The sequence below is a fragment of the Melanaphis sacchari genome, unplaced genomic scaffold (genome assembly GCF_002803265.2).
Source record: "Melanaphis sacchari strain LSU unplaced genomic scaffold, SCAv2.0 Contig81_pilon_pilon, whole genome shotgun sequence".
Classification (NCBI taxonomy): Eukaryota; Metazoa; Arthropoda; class Insecta; order Hemiptera; family Aphididae; genus Melanaphis; species Melanaphis sacchari.
The window spans coordinates 1,186,351-1,204,155 of NW_020271579.1; the positions used below are offsets into that span (position 1 = coordinate 1,186,351).

The 17,805-nt window shown below is 26.2% G+C and overlaps 1 protein-coding gene across 1 annotated transcript; it reads left to right on the plus strand.

The window, feature by feature from the left end:
• Window positions 1-9,810: 9,810 nt before the first annotated feature.
• On the plus strand, window positions 9,811-16,935 carry LOC112602079 (dynein beta chain, ciliary-like). The gene is made up of 8 exons (XM_025349999.1): window positions 9,811-9,888; window positions 13,649-13,774; window positions 14,197-14,433; window positions 14,530-14,702; window positions 16,126-16,265; window positions 16,334-16,474; window positions 16,560-16,771; window positions 16,834-16,935. Exons 1-8 carry the CDS (start codon window positions 9,811-9,813, stop codon window positions 16,933-16,935), a joined length of 1,209 nt encoding a protein of 402 aa, XP_025205784.1.
• The last annotated feature ends 870 nt before the right edge of the window (window positions 16,936-17,805 follow it).

A 17,805-nucleotide genomic window follows, 5' to 3' on the forward strand; every position in this document is an offset into this window, starting at 1 on the left:
AGTAATCATTAAAACATATTTTTATATATTCTAAACATTTTTCACTGTACATAATTTCACTATATGAAAAAATATAGAAGAGATTATTTAAACTATTTATTTTATAAAAGTATGAAACTATAATCGTATAATATGCCTCTTATATATCACAGCGAATTGAGGATCGCAGGTCGACGCGCGACAGCGATGCTATAATAATAATGCAATAATACAACCGTAGTGCGTGTCACAACAATCCTATACTGTAAGAGAGTGGCTAATATAAGTAGACACTTAGTTAAAAGATAAAAACCTGTACAACTTCACCGCAAAATTGAGTCCTTGGAAGTCTTTCGCGTAAAATGTAATAATACGGAAACTTATTTTTATTTGTATTATCAATGTAAAGAAAAATAAGACTTTCACTGACTGATAACTACACTAATTACAACGTTCATACAGAATTAAGCTGCTAAATTAACCACAATAGTATCTATTGTCTCTATGTCTTAATATTTTATAGAAATATAAAATAAGTTTCAATACTTTAAAGTTAAACGAAATAATATGCAGTGACTATGGTAACTTAAGGCATACACAAAAATATTTGATTTTACCAAAACAATTATTATGTTATTAAAAAAAAAAAGTACAACAGAGATACAATTAATAACAAAGTTGAATAAAAATGGAAGTAATTTAATTTCAATTTAATTTTTATGTAACAATTATTATTTATATAAAATTTTTTTAGGAAGTGTACAAAAAATTTCAAATTACAACTTATAAAATCAGAAATTTTTCAATTTTACCCACATAGTTTGTCTATACGTACTACATTTAGAAAAAATATGATATCCGTTAGTTAAATAATGTAAAAAAATAAAATATTTAAATATAACTGAATTACATAACTACATTCGATCTATTTTCAGTTTGTAACTAAACCCATTTTATAAATATTAAGTATAATGTATATATTACACGTAGAAATGCAAACACTTAAGCTAAGCCTGTACTTGTCATTATTCTATATATGGTACACTACGTACATAATTAATTGTTAATAATCTTATTATCTATTTTTCTTTTTAAATTTTTTTTTTATCGTTATCCTGTTATAAAAGCTAAAAGTAAAAATTGTATATATTATCTCTAGATATAGATAGCCTTCTCTTGGCTAGGAATGTCTTAAATTAAAATAATATAAAAAAAAAAAAAAAAACGTAGAAATGCATAAAAAGAATCTACAAATTTTGGATGAAGTTAAATAGTTATACCCAAACATACTCAAAATCATAATCGTTCTGTATTCAGCTACTCCATATACATATATGTAAGCACACAATTATATTTACTATATTACACAAAGTCCACCGTGACATTTAAGATTGTAGGTTATTGTCATGTATTAAACTATATTTACTTACCAACTTCAAACTGATGAATTAATATTGTACTTAACACTTTTCGGATAAATTATTTAAGTATCCGATATCTATAACAAATAAACGGTAAGAATACAATTTGGGTAACTAAATCTGATTCAATAATAAAAAGGCCCAATTTAATGAAATACAAACAAAATAAACCGTTCAGGAAATGTATTTTTATATGGACGCATATTAATTAATAAATGCTGGATAATATCAAATGTTGAGTATTCAATTAATATTCGGTTTTATTCTCGTAATATTTATTGTAATATTCAAAACTTGAGGAGACAAATTAGTTTCTTTTATTTATTTTTTTTTCATTTTTATAATGAAACCTACTGGTATAAATTCAATTAGAAAAAGAAGATGATGAAAATTTTATTTTATTTTTTTTTAAAGAGAAAAAAGTGGTGAATAAAAGAAGCCAACACCCCACCTCGCGGCTACTATAGGACGACGGCGACGATGATATCGCCGCCGTGGCCGTTAGGCAACATCTGCAGGGCTCTTCTTTTCCAAGGCGATTCGCTTCGCCGGATCTGACATTAAATTTTACCCAAATCTTTATTGAAAATAACACAAAACACCAATTCCTTAATTTCGCTTAATATATTCCAAGCGTAAAACTTTATGATTTTTCTGTGTAAACACTGCAGGCTGGGTAGGAGAGTTAGTGGCAGACGGAGGAATAACTCACCTCTGTCGGCTGTCTCGTGTTTTTTCGAATAAAAATAAAAATTCAGAAACAAATTGAGTACATACACTTTCCGCCGTACCTTGTTCATAACAAGTGTAAACTAATTGGAATAATTTAATATTAAAAACAAACAAGATGATGAGTACACATTTTACCAACAGATTTATAAACTTTCATTTTTAAACCTTTAAAAACTCGGAAACATCCGCTATCATACTATTTATATTTTTAACGCGTACCTATATTAATACAGTGAATCCCATTAAACAAAATATTTTTGCAACAAAAATGTTTAACTTAATACTAAAAATAGGTAGGTTTATGATATAACAGACGTGAATAGGAAAATGTTATGTTGGAGAGAGATTCAGATCAATGGAAATAAATCAAACTTATAACTTATGTATACGTAAAAGAGATTATGGAATTTGTTCTACGCATTTTCGACAATACTTAATTTCATTCCTAAGAGTAGAACATTACCTTCCTCCGAAAATTCAAATTACCTAATGGCTAGTTATGCATTTATCTTGTAGTTTTATTTTTAATGTAAATATTATTACTATATTATTACTATAAATTATAAAATTTAATTTTTATTTATTTTTGGACCATTACGTCATTAGAAACATGACTAAATGTTAAATCCACAATTTACTTACAAACACGATTGAAGAGAGTATAATATGTATTGAAGTTACCTACGAAGTTTACAAAAAAGCACGTTTGATAATTTTATACATATATATATAAACATAAAAAAAAAGGAAACGGGATCAGATATTCCACATCACTAATTTTTAATAAACGATTTAATATATGTTTATAACGATAACTTTATTAAAAATAAATATACCCAATTATATGTATTTGAATCAAGTATTTACATAATAATTTATTACAATAAGATGTAACGTATACGGTACGTCCTAAATGATATAATAGGATGTAGGTAACATAATATAATAATAATATGATATACTTATATTTAAATTCAATAGAATATTGAATATGGAATTAATAAATTGACCATACAACATTGTATCAGTCCACAGATAATTTGTTATTATAATTTCCTAATGCGTATTATTGTTTACAATAAAGAATAATGAATACTCATTTTTATGAAATAAAAGTAGTATGCATTATTGGTTATTCAGCGTTGCAAAAAAAAAAAAAAAATGTTTTAAAATAAAAAAATTGTGGAAAATTTTAAAATAACTTGTGTTCTTTTATATTACATATGAAGTATTACCATTTACCAAAATCTTGGTATCTTACTCTTAGCACTTTTACGCCAAGAACTCATATTATGTAATTACTCATCATAATTATTACTTACTGTATCAAATTATATTATAGATTCATACTTACAGATTGTTCTGCTTTACGTTATAATAATAATAAAAATATATTTATTTCGTGTTATATTGATAAATTTATTCTTACAACGTGTCTTAAGGTTCAAATTTTACTTTTGATGAAGGTTTTCATCAATGTGTTTAACGGAAAATAAACCTTTAATAGTTTATTTTATAACTGATATATATCCACTTTACGTTTTGGTTTATAACTAACAATGTTATAATGCTCAACAATTCAACATAATGTCAAATGATTAATTATTACATATTATTAATAAGCTGAAAATGTTCGAAACATACATGATTGTATTCAATCTCGTCATTTCGATATAATTAGTATGCATTATATAATACATAAAACGATTTATAGTTACAATTTGTATTAAATAAATTAAAAAATATACGTAAATATTAATATAATATCGCAATAAAGTATTAAAATAGCAGTGACAGTTTGGGATTTATTTAAAAAATGTAATCTAGTGAAGCCAATGCTTAAATACTTCCACGTTTGACACAAGACATTTTAATGTTTGTTTATGATAAAAGAGCAAAGTGTTTTTAAGCTTTCGTGGGAATAGTAGCCAATGGCGAGGGGAATGTTTTCTCTTAGAATGATTGACAAGTTTGTATACGTTGGATCCATAATACCCATACCCTCGTCTACCCTCGATGCTATTTTAACCAAAATCGCCCCTATGGCCACATCAGGAGCCATCATAATCTGAATACCAAACTTGAATGGAAACAAAACTGGATGGAACCTAAGCTGGTATTAAAGTGAAATGTAAGTTTTAAATCCCATGATTAGAGATACATTAATTCTGTTTATTACTTTAGTAGAATATTTATTTTTAATATGTACTAGTCATAAAGAATCTGTCAGAATCTATTATGTTTATAGACTAAACATAAAGGTTAGTAGTAATAATTCCGAACGACTGAGCTTAAGTATTGTCTATTGAATACTCGTCTCGGATTAATTTTACTGGTACTTAATTATAATCGTTTTATTAATATTACAAACTTGATAAATACAAATTATGATAAATCAAAGAATAATAATAAATTATATACCAAATAATAATAAAATATAATATAATTTTAATTAAAAAAATTAAATAAGTACATTAGCTAACTACCGGGTAGTAGTAAATTGATATCACTAAATTAATTTTTTTTTTTTTTTAGTGATTATATTAGCAACAAATTATAATAGTAACGACATTATAACAATGAATGAACTGAGCATAGCTTAAAAAAATTCTATAAAAAATACTGTCTATATAATAGTATATAAAGTTTATTATGTTAATGATTTTGGAAAAACAAATGTACCATGGGTGAAATATTTAATAAAATAACAAAAAAAAAAAATGTTCTATTGTACATTGGATCGATTTTAAAATAAAAATGAAATTTAACTCGATTTGAAAATACCACCATACAAAATGTATATAAATAGTATATTTCTATCATCATCATCATCTCAATATATTAATACTCGTATATTACCTATACAAACGTGTATAGGAGAGGTACCTAAAAGTTACACATAATCTGTCTCGCCATCTGGTTTATAGCACAAGCGTTACGTTTCCCCGAGCTTTTCTAGCGACAGATGGGAGCTTGTCAAATAAAAGCGTATTGTTCCTCGCCACCGAAATCGCATACCACAATACAAGTGGTGTTTTCGACATTCGTTTGTATCATAGCATTGGTAATTTTTTGACAATGGTTTTCGCCAAAAGCAGATGGTGTCTCACACGGATCGAGCCAAATCGGATCTCGGTGCGGAACGAATTTTCCATTGGATTTCAAGTCCTGGCGTGACTTATGAATTCGATGTTGCCCGAATGAAAAACTCCGTTCACAATAAGGCCGTCAATCGATGAGTGCCGTGGAAAATGTACAAATACACACACACACACACATATATATATATATATACACACATTTTATACGCATACAAAAACTCAATGTCTATCACCCAACAAACACCTGGCTACCATACAGAACCCACACAAAGCAATTGTGTATTTTAACTATAAATACACAAAATATAATATTTGTCGTTACAGCGCCTTATTCACCATAAAAATGTACAAAACTTAGAAAAAAATAATACCCATGTATATTGTATATGTACAAAATTATCAAAAATATCTTTCACGTCTGTTTCTTATTAGATATTACAAAAATTAGATACGATATTTTAAACTTGTTTATTTTTTTTTTTTTTGACTCGTAACAGTAAACATACTTGAATTTCTTACAAGTTAAATTTAAAGACTATAGTTATATTTGTAAACGATACATCTATACAATTTGGTCCTTTGTTTGCAAGAAAAATCTTTAACTAAAATAATGCGTATCTTTACAATTACAAAAAATATATATATATTATATCGAAAGTTGATATAAAAATGAAGTTTTATGACATCAATCGTTTCACAAACCTCATCGCAAGCCAATTGTTATTAATAACAACGATTATGATAATATAATTTCAAAGAAATTATCAATCATATTATTAAATTAAAAACAACAATTTTAAGTGTAAATAAATTTACTTACTATTATTATAATAAATATTCAATATATATTTTCATATTTTAATCACTATACATTTTATTATCAGTTATAATTTTAATAAAAAACAAACGTTTTAATAAGAATTTTTTTAAGCGTTATAAATTATGATAAATAGATTTAAATAAAGATTCTCAAGAATTTTAAAATATTATAATACATTATAATTAAACATGTATATTTTCTATTAAAGTATGCAACAAATAGGTAAATTTTTAAGAATCCACTAATAAGTGATTATTGTGAAACAATTATTTCATTAATTAACGTTACTTTATTAATATTTTTTCAGTAAATATATTTTTTTACTATTTATATTATATTAAAACTCAAATTAAACTTGTAATTTTCTAATACTATATTGTATATTAAACTAATTTTCAATAAATATTTATTAACGATAATAATAAAAATAATTATATTTTCAATTATGTATGCACTATACGTCTCAGAACATAATAATGTAGTTTATGTAGTTTAATTTATTATACACTTAAATAATTCAATAATTTATATACATCGCTTACAGTACTTAAACCCCTCTAATGAAAATATTTTACAAATACATTTATACTATTATTCTTTAAAATTAAATTGAATACACTATACTTCAATTGCTTTAAGCCTTTAACAAGAACATTGAACAAGTTTAATATAATTTACTAAACTTTTAAGTATTAGGTCATGCATATGGCCGTGTAGCAGGTAGTACAAAAAACTTTTCCAAGTAACTTATTCTTAAAACCACATTTAAACACATTCGGAAATATATAATTAATATTCTTATTAAAATTTAAGAATTGTTAATCATTTGACACTTGGTATTGATCATTTGTATATTTAATTTTTCTAAACAATTAAAAATTAATTATTTTTTCAATTAAGTATCAATCAAGTTATAAATTTTAAATCTCTAGCTGATATTGTAATATTGTAGGTATACAGTAAGATACACTATATCTCATCAGACTCATTGAATATTTCCTCATACCTACACACATAATAATATTATTTACTTATATACTTCTAAGCACATCTAACTTTGACCAACTATAGAAATACTCAATAGAAATTAGTAATTCATCTTTTAAGATATATATTCACAAATATCAGTTTTTATCGGCTTGGAATCCTAAATATGAATATTTAAATTTTAAGTAATCAAAAAACTTGTATTATTTTTACATTATTATAAAGCCTAAATAAAATATTAATTTAGGCTATATCATTCAGTTATAATTGCCCGAAAACATTGATCAGGAAAAAGTATTAACATTCACTGAATGACAACATAGTGAAATATCTATCATTATATAAATAATATGAAATGACGTATCTATGGTACCAGCTTTATGATATATTATAATAAAAAGGGGAATGTAGATAACTGTTGTGATGACAGTAGGCATCGATTGTACTTCATTATTAAGCTTGTAAATCAAAATTCAAAAGTATATGTTAAATTACAATTCAATAATAAATCATTCCTCGCGAAAAACAATTCTAAGCAAAGACCATCTGTTAGCTTATTTATTACTATGGAATAATACCTAAATGTAATGTGTATAATATTATGATTTATAATATATTGATATTAGCGATATTGCTATGAAATTATGTTTTTAAATATTTATAATACGTTGAGTTTATTTTTTTTTTTTTGTGCAAAACATTACATTTTAAAATATCATTAGGTTTATAAAATCTATTAAATTATTAATATACATTGAGCATTTTAAAAACGTAATCTTATATTGAATTTTCAAATTAAAGTTATAAAATTTGAACATTTCATAAATTATTAAATATAAAATAATTTACAAATTTTGTCAAAATATAAACTTTAATTGTTTTTAAAAAAAAAATCATGACTATCTATCTTTCAAATTTTTTAATGACTTTAATGACAACTTATGAGGAATCTTGTATTACCTACATTTCCAAGATCTTAGCAAAAAACTGCATATCAATATTTATAAAAAAAAAAAAAAGCCTTATGAGTTGAATCTAAAGAATCAGAATATTTTTAAAATCATTTCATGTAGAGAAAATCTTAATAAAAATATTTAGTGAAATAATCAAATATTCACAGTTAATCGTTTTTGAGTTAGAAAAAAAAATAAATCTGATTTTGTCAAAAGCTGGTTTTGAGTAAAAATTTTAATTATTATGTTTTTGTTTTCTACCTGTTTATTTATAAAAGTACCAGAGTTTTTTACTTTTGACTCCCCCTCCCCCCAAAAAAAAATAAAAAAAAAAATACAAACTAAATTTAATTTTCATTTAGAAAACACTATTGAAAAACTTTTATTGCCTCAAATTGTGATCAAAAACATAGATATAAAAATAAAAATAAAAATTCGTCATTTTAAAATCAATACATTCATTCCTTTGCTCAAAATCTTAGATATTATGTATTTAATATGGTACTTATATATACCTATTATGTATCTATGTTGTAATATCGAACAAACATATTATAAATTTTATGAATCTGATGTCCCTTGCAGTTCAAACCTAAACGGAGTTTGAAAATGGCATGACTCATGAGAAATAATTATTAGTATTATATAAATATAATACAAGCCTATGTGCCATGTGGCTATGTGATACCTATTGATATTGTACAAATGTACAAATAAGTGTAATGTCACATAATCGACAATATAAAGATATATATTTTTGATACGCAACACCGATACATTTCCAAGGGCAAACATAATCTATTCGGAACGAAAAAAAAAAAGTAATTGTTCTGGAACGAATAAAAATAATATTGTTCCTGAACAATATGGTTCATTTGGACTTATTTTTCATCCATGCAGCACATGTGTATATTAAAATGCGTAAAGTTATACGAGTATTCTATTGGGATACGCACAAAATTACATTGAATCGTATACCTATGTACATATATATATATTTTTTTAAAGTAGTAAATAAGGCAATGATCTTTGTTTGTTGTTAAGTCACTAGAGTAAAAAAAATAAATATATGTATAACAATAAAATAAACCATACTATATTATATTATTATATAACGATTGGTTTATATCAGCTATTGTTGTAGGTATTAATAGGTTTACCGCTTCAATATTTCATAAATAGTTATTATATATATATGTTATATTTATAAGTACGACAAAATATAAGCAACAATGCAACATACAAAAGACAAAATTATAAAACGTTATAATGAAAAATCATTTTGTTTTACTGTGTAAATTTGATTTTCGTTAAACAACGTTTTATCTTTTACTTTTATATTTTACAAAACGACTACCTATAATATGTGAATGAGTATAAAAATTGTTCTATGTATCCGTACAATAGTTTATTATTATCTAAATTTTATATTCAATAAAAAATAATTTAAAATCGATACATTTTTGTTTACAAGCTAGGTACTTTTTTGATTCGAAATCCTCCGGATAACCATTTCTTTGAAGTACATTGATAGTCATGGGCGTAGCTGAATAATATTTTGGAAGCGAGAGGGAATGAATAAGTATACATTTATTCACTGCCTCAGTGATAATTTTACAGACTACAAGTCTTTTATTAGGGGTATATTTGCATAAAATAAAATATCCAGCGCACCGATAGTCATAAGTGTAGTATCAAAAATAGTAATATCTACTAATAGCTTAATAGCCACTAACTTTTAATAACAGAAAATCGAGTTATACCATTGAAATACAGTGCTAATTTTTGTTAATCCATCAGCCTGCTATACAGGGTAAATGGCTGAACACATAAAGTCGTATCAATCAATCAGAAAATTTATGCCGAAAGGAACAGAGGAACTTGCAAGTAGATTGGTTAGATGGCTTAAAGGTTATAACCAAAAATGTTTCAAGTACTTTTAAGATCAATCTTGCGTACGCAACGAATATATTGTAAAATATCATGTCCCCCGATCCGCCGCTCAACTATCCACGCTACTCCCATAGCGGCGGCAGTGACGACGTACGACGATTGACAATAAAAAAAAAAAAAAAAAAAAAAATTATAATAATAATGTAATATGTATTCTATGTTCTATGTTTATGATTTAAATGATACAAATCTTTATAAGATCTATGTAAAAGTCTAACAATTTTAATGTTATTACGATTTACATTATACTATTACAGTTGAAATTTTTAAACGTTATTCGCTACATTTTTTTATATTTCCTGTTAGATTTTTAAATACAGTATATTTTAAAAAGAATGTAAATAATACAATATTCTATTGTCACTGTGAGTACCTATTTGGTTTAAATGTTTACATGTATGTAATTATAACAACATATACTGTTCATAAGTAGGTGTATATATATTGTATGTTGTATTCACTAAATATCGAGAAAAAAAAATAAAAAATTAGAAAAGATAGAATAACTTTTTATAAACGTTCATCTATATCTAACTATTTACAAATAGCTTTACCAAAAGAGAATAGCTTAAACTTTCGAGTTGTTTCATTATTACGTCAACACTATACAACATATAAAAAATGTCATTAGTATCAAACTAGAGACTTCGTTATAGCCATCGAGTGCAGGCATGATCGGCACAAAACAATAATATAGTAGAGTATCAGACACAGATTTATTTATATGATGTGCAATATTTCTTTTAATTATATTGTTCAGTGAATAATTAATTTAGACTCTAGGCGACGGCGGCTTTGACCATGGAGGACACTGCACAGTGTATTTTTTCACGTGTATGCCACATGATTTCAGATTTTCTACGTTTTATTATTATTACATAAATTTATCTATATATTTTGTAAATATATAACTTTTTTTTTATAAGTATAGAGATGAGCCCCGTCTTTTCGTCATTATCGCTGAGCTGCAAGCGCAAAGGTTCCTCATATTATTCGTATTACGTGTATTCGTTAATATCGTTTATCGTTTTATTAGTTGTCTATCGTTGTATTATTGTTGTACGGTAATCGTATACGATGCAGATTCGATACACATCCGGATTGCAGACCGTCGGCGACGGTCGCACAATCGCGCAGAACGACAGACAGCACCAATACGGCGGTCAACCGGTAGCGGTACGGGCGTGGGCGAGGACGTGGTTCGGTACCGACGACAGTGACGATGGTGACTTACTAGTGGCGGAGACTGTGCGGGGTGTGAGTTGCTAGGAATAAAATAGTATACAGAGCAGTACCGACCCGGAGACACCGTCCGTTTCCGGGTGCTGGCGGCGACCGGATGCAGTCATTAACCATACAGGGCGAAAATTCTGTACAGATTGTGTGCGCGCCGGTCCGCTGCTTGCTGTACCTCTTTTATGCCTCGACTCACGTCCCGCCAGTGACCACCGATTCCGCCGCGGTTTTTCACCAGTGTTTTCGACGTCGTCGAGCACAACATCACACGCTATACTACATAATATTATATAGAAGCTCGCCGTCTGTTGTACGCTCCGATTGAACCCGTCAACGGCACTCTTCCGCCCCGAGTCGGGACGCGACCAGTGGTGCCGTGTTGTACTTTGAAGTTTGAACTCGCTCTCGTATGTGCACCGCCATATGAAATCGCGTATACCTCACACCCTGCAGTGTGTACATCGGCTGTCGCCGTATATAATATTGTGTAGTAGAACGGTTCCGACCTGCACCACTGTAATAATATAGCCGGTAAGGTGCATGCGTAACAGCTTGGACAACATTTGGAGCGTACACTCGAATCATGTCCGGAAAAATATCGTAGATACTTGCCCGAAAGAAATTGTTTGGATCTGAAATCGTTATTATAATTTTTTTTTTTCAAATTCAAATTTTAACAGAAGTAAACGTGCAGCTTTGAAAATATAATGAACGCGATTAGCCAATATAAACGTATTAGTATGCGAACAATGTTTTGTCGTACCTATAAAACCATCTGTATACAGTCGTATAGTAGGTAAGAGAAAAATAGATGATAATATATCATTGAATATTGATGAAAGTATTGTTGAACAAAGTTTCACAAAAGGGATTATATACTACGAAAATATAAATATAGTGGCGCCATCTGTCGGAGTTGTACACGAAGAGTAAAAAAAAAAATTACAACTATAACTTAATCAATTTTTATAATAAAAGAAAAGAAAATATGTAGTTTTCTCATATAAAACGTTAATATATGAATAAGAAGTGAAAAGTAGGGCACAAACAATGACATAGAACTACGAATACGTGCGCTTTAAGAATGTTTTTTGAACATGTTGATTTTGGAATATTAAAATGGTTTTCTGGTCGAATTTTTGTCAACGGACGATACTAATAAAGTAATAAATAATAATGAAGGCTCGTATTCATGCCCTAAACAATGCTTAAATAAGCATAACTTATGCTCATAAAACTGGCAAAGTATACATTTAAACACGCCTTGAAATGCTTAGAAATATGCATTTATAATCTTATATCAACTAAAAATCTAAAACTATATACATTTAAAATACGCAGATTAATAAAAAAAAAACTAAAATAGTCGAAAATTCGAAAATAAACCATTGTAAAAAATATCAAGAAAATAAGACTTCATACAACATATTTTCCACTAATTGTTTAAAGCGGACATGATACACTGATTAATCAAATGAAATAATGGCTACAGTGTTTTAATTTTATTAACTTAACGGTTACAATTTTTGCCAAACATATTTTATACGGTCCAAAAATATAAATTATTGTAACTTTCACCAAATTTTGACCAAAAATACGTTAAATATGCCCAATAAAATAAAAAAATGTGACAAATATGCAAAAAACCTCTAAATATGCAAAAATATACAAAATAAAACTTCACATACTTAACCGTGGTACATTGAATGGATTTCTATGTCATCTAGCATTAAATACGACTTAGCAAGATTGATATGCAAATATATAAACTCACGAGCTCCGCTAATAATTAACGATTAACCGTACAGGCCTGCAGTTAACCTCTAACAACAACCGACCTAAAAAACTAGCAGCATTTGGCAAAGTTTTACGGTTGTCGACTCAAATTTTGCTTTATGTGATATTTGTAAAAAAATTTATTTTACAAAGCAAGTGTAACTAAAATATTTAACAAACTAGGTTCATTTGATTTATCCAAACATTTCACAGGAAAAAAAATAATAAAAATAAAAATATACAACAATCACACATATTTTTTATTTTTTTTATCAGTTGCCCTAATTATTAGGCTTACGTACAAAAAATTACTAAAATTTATTATATTTCTGCTTTTCATAAAACAGTGAATCATTATTATTATTTATTTTATTATTATTATTATTATTATTATTATCGTAAAAATCGAAGTTAGAAATGTATCGCCTTTTTTGATAATAAATACAAAACGTTAGACTGTATTTAGTGTATTTGCCATATTATACGAATCTATAAAAACATTGAATGGTTGATGAGTTGTTTGCACGAATTGTTCACACGTTTATAACAACTTTCGATATAGCAACTTTAGTCGCTAAGGTAACTAATCTCAGTTTACTAAATAAACCATAAAGTCTGTATAATCTACACTATACCTTTTGAAAGATATTTGTGAAGTTAATTTTTGATTTTCCTTCATTTTTTTTAAAGATGAATAGTGGAGACAGTGCTGAATTGGATGATAAACGTTTGGTTTACGTTTATAACTTTCTAATCAAATCTTTGAAAGTTAAAATTGATGTCATAGACACAATGATGCGGAATCGAGAGTTTCATGTACGTATATTATTGTTAATATTAAATTAGAACGATTATTCATAATAATAATAGCATTCGTTAAATAGTTTGAATACGATAACTTAGGTATTATAAAATTAAATTTATTCTGAAAAAATTATAGAAATTTATTTCTGAATATAGTACCTACCCATATATGGTATTTAAAATATAACAAATTATTTACTGGGTTATACAGATTATTTAATATAGTTTTTATTTAAATACATGAAAATGCTTAGTGTCCATCGTCGAATACAATTTTGGCCTTTGTGATAAATATTATATAGTAAATAAAAAATAAAAAGTATTTAAAAAATAAAAATAAAATAAATAAGGTAATTGAAGAAATATTTACAATCTTTCTTCATAAATAAAAGTAAACAAAATATGTAATTAGTTATGTTTCATACAACTTTTAGGCTAAAGTAATGGATTTTTTAAATACGCCGAATCGTGATTCGATTTTTTTCATGGTAAACTCTTCTGGTTTATTGACACCTATATATGATGATTTTCCTGATGGTTTTAAGTCTAGAGTAACCTATATTATAAAACTTAAATCAGTTGAAATTACACCCAATAATTGTGATACGACACTTTTGTGTGGAGAAGTGTCATCAAACCCTTTTGAAGATTTAAAAGCGATAACTGAAAATGTAAGTGGTAAACGTTGCTAACTGATATTGGAGTCTTTATTAAATTAATTTGTATTTATTTTGAATAGACAATTTTGAGTTTATTTTCCAACAAAGAGAACTTTTTTCAAAAACTCTTCTGATGACATTATATTGGAAGTACAAGACAGGCTTAATGATTTTCTTACAAACATAAATAACATCTCAGGACATTTGAAAAATCGCTCAATATTGACATTGCCTCATGGATATGACAGCATTAACACCGCTTTACAAGCAGCTGAATTGAGGTACCAATTATTTATTCAAAAATAATTTTACTGAATTTAGTATAATTGTACGTTAAAATTGAAAATATTGCTAAGTGTCACACGCGATATGACACAATATGAGTATATTTATATTAGCCGCTTTATTCTTTTTTCAAAGCGGTTTAGCTATTTTTAAGTTATTCATAGACAAATTTTCAATTTTACTTTAAATTCTGAAAAGAACAGTTTTATTTTACTACGATGTATGTTTTGTTTTTGTGTATCTATCTACACGATAAATAGACGAAAAAATGCTTCGATTTTCAACTTTAAAGGTAGTTTTGAAAAGAAAATTGAATCTAGTTTGTAATTTACAAAAGATCTAAATTAAAAATTACTAGAATTTTTTGAAAATAAATGAAAAAAAAAAATTAATAAAATAAATAATAAATAAAATAATTTAATTAATAATAAATAATTAATTAAATTTTACATTTTTTGAAAAATAAGAAAAAATATAGATGTTTACCCAAACCCACTTTTCAACAGTAATTTTGTTTGCTATATTTTTTTCGTATAACTAAAAAAAGAATAACTATAGATACTAGACATTTTCACTTAAGTATTTTCTATACATAATATTTTTTTTAGTTTTTTTTAAAATATATATCGACAAAAAAGTAGTTCAGGTATCCTGAATATTTTTTATATAAAATTCGTAATAAGTTGTTCATTTACAAATAAACTTCATTGCAAATAAAATTTAAATGTGCCTATGTACTTGAAATATTTTTACATATCACTAAAAGCTACTTATTGGATTTTGTATTATCAATTTAAGCTTTTAGATCAAACAAAAAAATGTTATCGATATTTATAAGTGAAAATAGAAACTAGTAAAATTAATAATTGCAAAAGTGAAGAGTAATTTTGAAAAAAATTAAAATATTTTGTATAATAAATGAAAACATAAACATTTAGTGAAAATTAATTGCAAACTTCATTTTTGAATTGAATTAAAATAACGAAATTGATTTTGTCTAAAATTGGATTTCCGTTAAAATATTTGTTTTTTCTTGATTTTTACTTCTTTTTCCTAATTATTTTGAAAAATACTTATATCTTTAATTTTTTACTCTCTAAAATATAAACTAGATCCAATTTTTTATGCAAAAACACCCTCAATATTAAAAATATAACCTAACAACCTAACTTTTGACTGCTTATCATGAATACATAATACACACACAATATAACATCATCGTAAAATGAATACATGCATCTCGCCTCACTCAGTATCAAAAATAAAACACATATTTAGTTTCAAATTCAATATATTTATCGTTTTGTTCAGAATTTAAACAATCTACGAGTAACATTAACGTAGTTTATAGCTCTGTGTCTAAAAACCATATTTTATTTACTAATGAATACAAATTGTAATGCTTAAATACGTGTTTAGTGGTGGAAAAATTATTGATGATGTGTTAAAACAAAGATTAGAAAACAAAGTGTACGCTTGGTACAGAGAAATTAAATCAATGGTAGCGCTTAAGCCAGATGTGATTTTGGAGAAAAATCCCGCTGCATTGCCTGCCCAGTGTACGCACTAAATTAAAATATATTATAGTTAAATTTTTCATATTAATTTATTTTAAATATATTTATAGACTTCGATTTCTGGATAAATCGAGAAAAACAGCTTATACATTTTCACGAACAAATTGGCCAACAGATTGGACATTATTTAACCATTACAAAAAGTCCATGTTTGAATATTTATAAGCAAATAATAGAAACTACTGTGTCTGGTAAATCGATATGTTAATCCATTATGGTTTTCATACAATAAATGTTTACAATGATGATAATAATACTAATTTTGCTTTTATTTAGAAAAACGAGAAACAAATTTAATTAATAGTTTTTTATCGACACTGACTAAGCACATTAATGCAATCGAAGGAGATGGTTTGGTCGAATCGAAAGTAGAAATATGCGTTTTATGGAGAAAATTGACTTGTATATGGATAAATTGTCCGAATTTTCAAAATTATAATTACCTAATTATCTTGATAAATGTATTGTGTAATATGGTCATGGCTGAAGTGAGTAAAACAAGATATAATATTATGTATTAATCAATTTTTATCTGACATTAATATTCCAGTCCTCAAGATACTTAGAACCAACTGCTATATTTCAAGGCGAACTAGTAGAGAACTTAGATAAAATTTATGACATTCTAGACATAATAAGTTATTTCAAGTAACTAGTTTTCATACATGTTAAGTTATGAATATGCATATAATATTTCATTAAAAAATGTATTGCTTAGAAATCAAATCAAAATTGTTCAAACAGAATATTTTAAGAAACTATTTGATAAATTTAGTTTGTCAAATTCTGCTTCACGTACTTACAAACCACGTTATTGGAACTTCCACATAAATGATATTTTTCAGAGTCTTAACGAATTTGAAGAACGGTTAAACTGCATTAAAGTATGTCAGAAATATATTACATATTAGTAGAGAAAAGACTTTCATGTATTTGCATAATATATATATATTTTTTTTATCATATGCTTAGTAAGTACACAATACATGTCACAGCTTTATAATTAAATACTTAAAATGTTTAAAACTTATTTTTATATTTTTTAACATTTTTGGGCTTATAGGACATATTTTTGATCATAAGTGCATATTTTAAATTTTTAGTGCATAGATTGATAGTTTATTTCGGTAATTATTTTTCATAAATCAAGGTCGACAATTATTATAAACGGTAAATTTTTCATAACAAAAAATAAGTCCAATTTTTATCTTAATCGTCAGTGAGTATATTAGATTAGATTCGTATTAGTTGTATTTTTTGATGCGTAAATGCCTATTTTTAAATCATATTTGGTAATTTTTTTAATGCATAAAAGTCCTTGTTCTACGTATTAATATAGGTAACTATGTAGTTTACATAGTATTTATATTTGAGTTTTGATATTGAAGTTAACTTGAGTTAAATTTATTATATTGCCCGAGTTTATTCTAATTACTGTATAATTATTAATAAATATTATTATTGTATTTATTAATAGTACTTAGTACCTAAAAAAAAAACAACGAAAACCCTAATTATTTAC

Bases quoted from the DNA above. Each gene is read 5' to 3' on its own strand.
- LOC112602079 (XM_025349999.1), top strand. From the start codon at position 9,811: ATGGCTGAACACATAAAGTCGTATCAATCAATCAGAAAATTTATGCCG. The intron at 14,434-14,529 runs GTAAGTGGTAAA...TTTCCAACAAAG, and splicing joins TAAAAGCGATAACTGAAAAT to AGAACTTTTTTCAAAAACTC. The intron at 14,703-16,125 runs GTACCAATTATT...ATACGTGTTTAG, and splicing joins TTACAAGCAGCTGAATTGAG to TGGTGGAAAAATTATTGATG.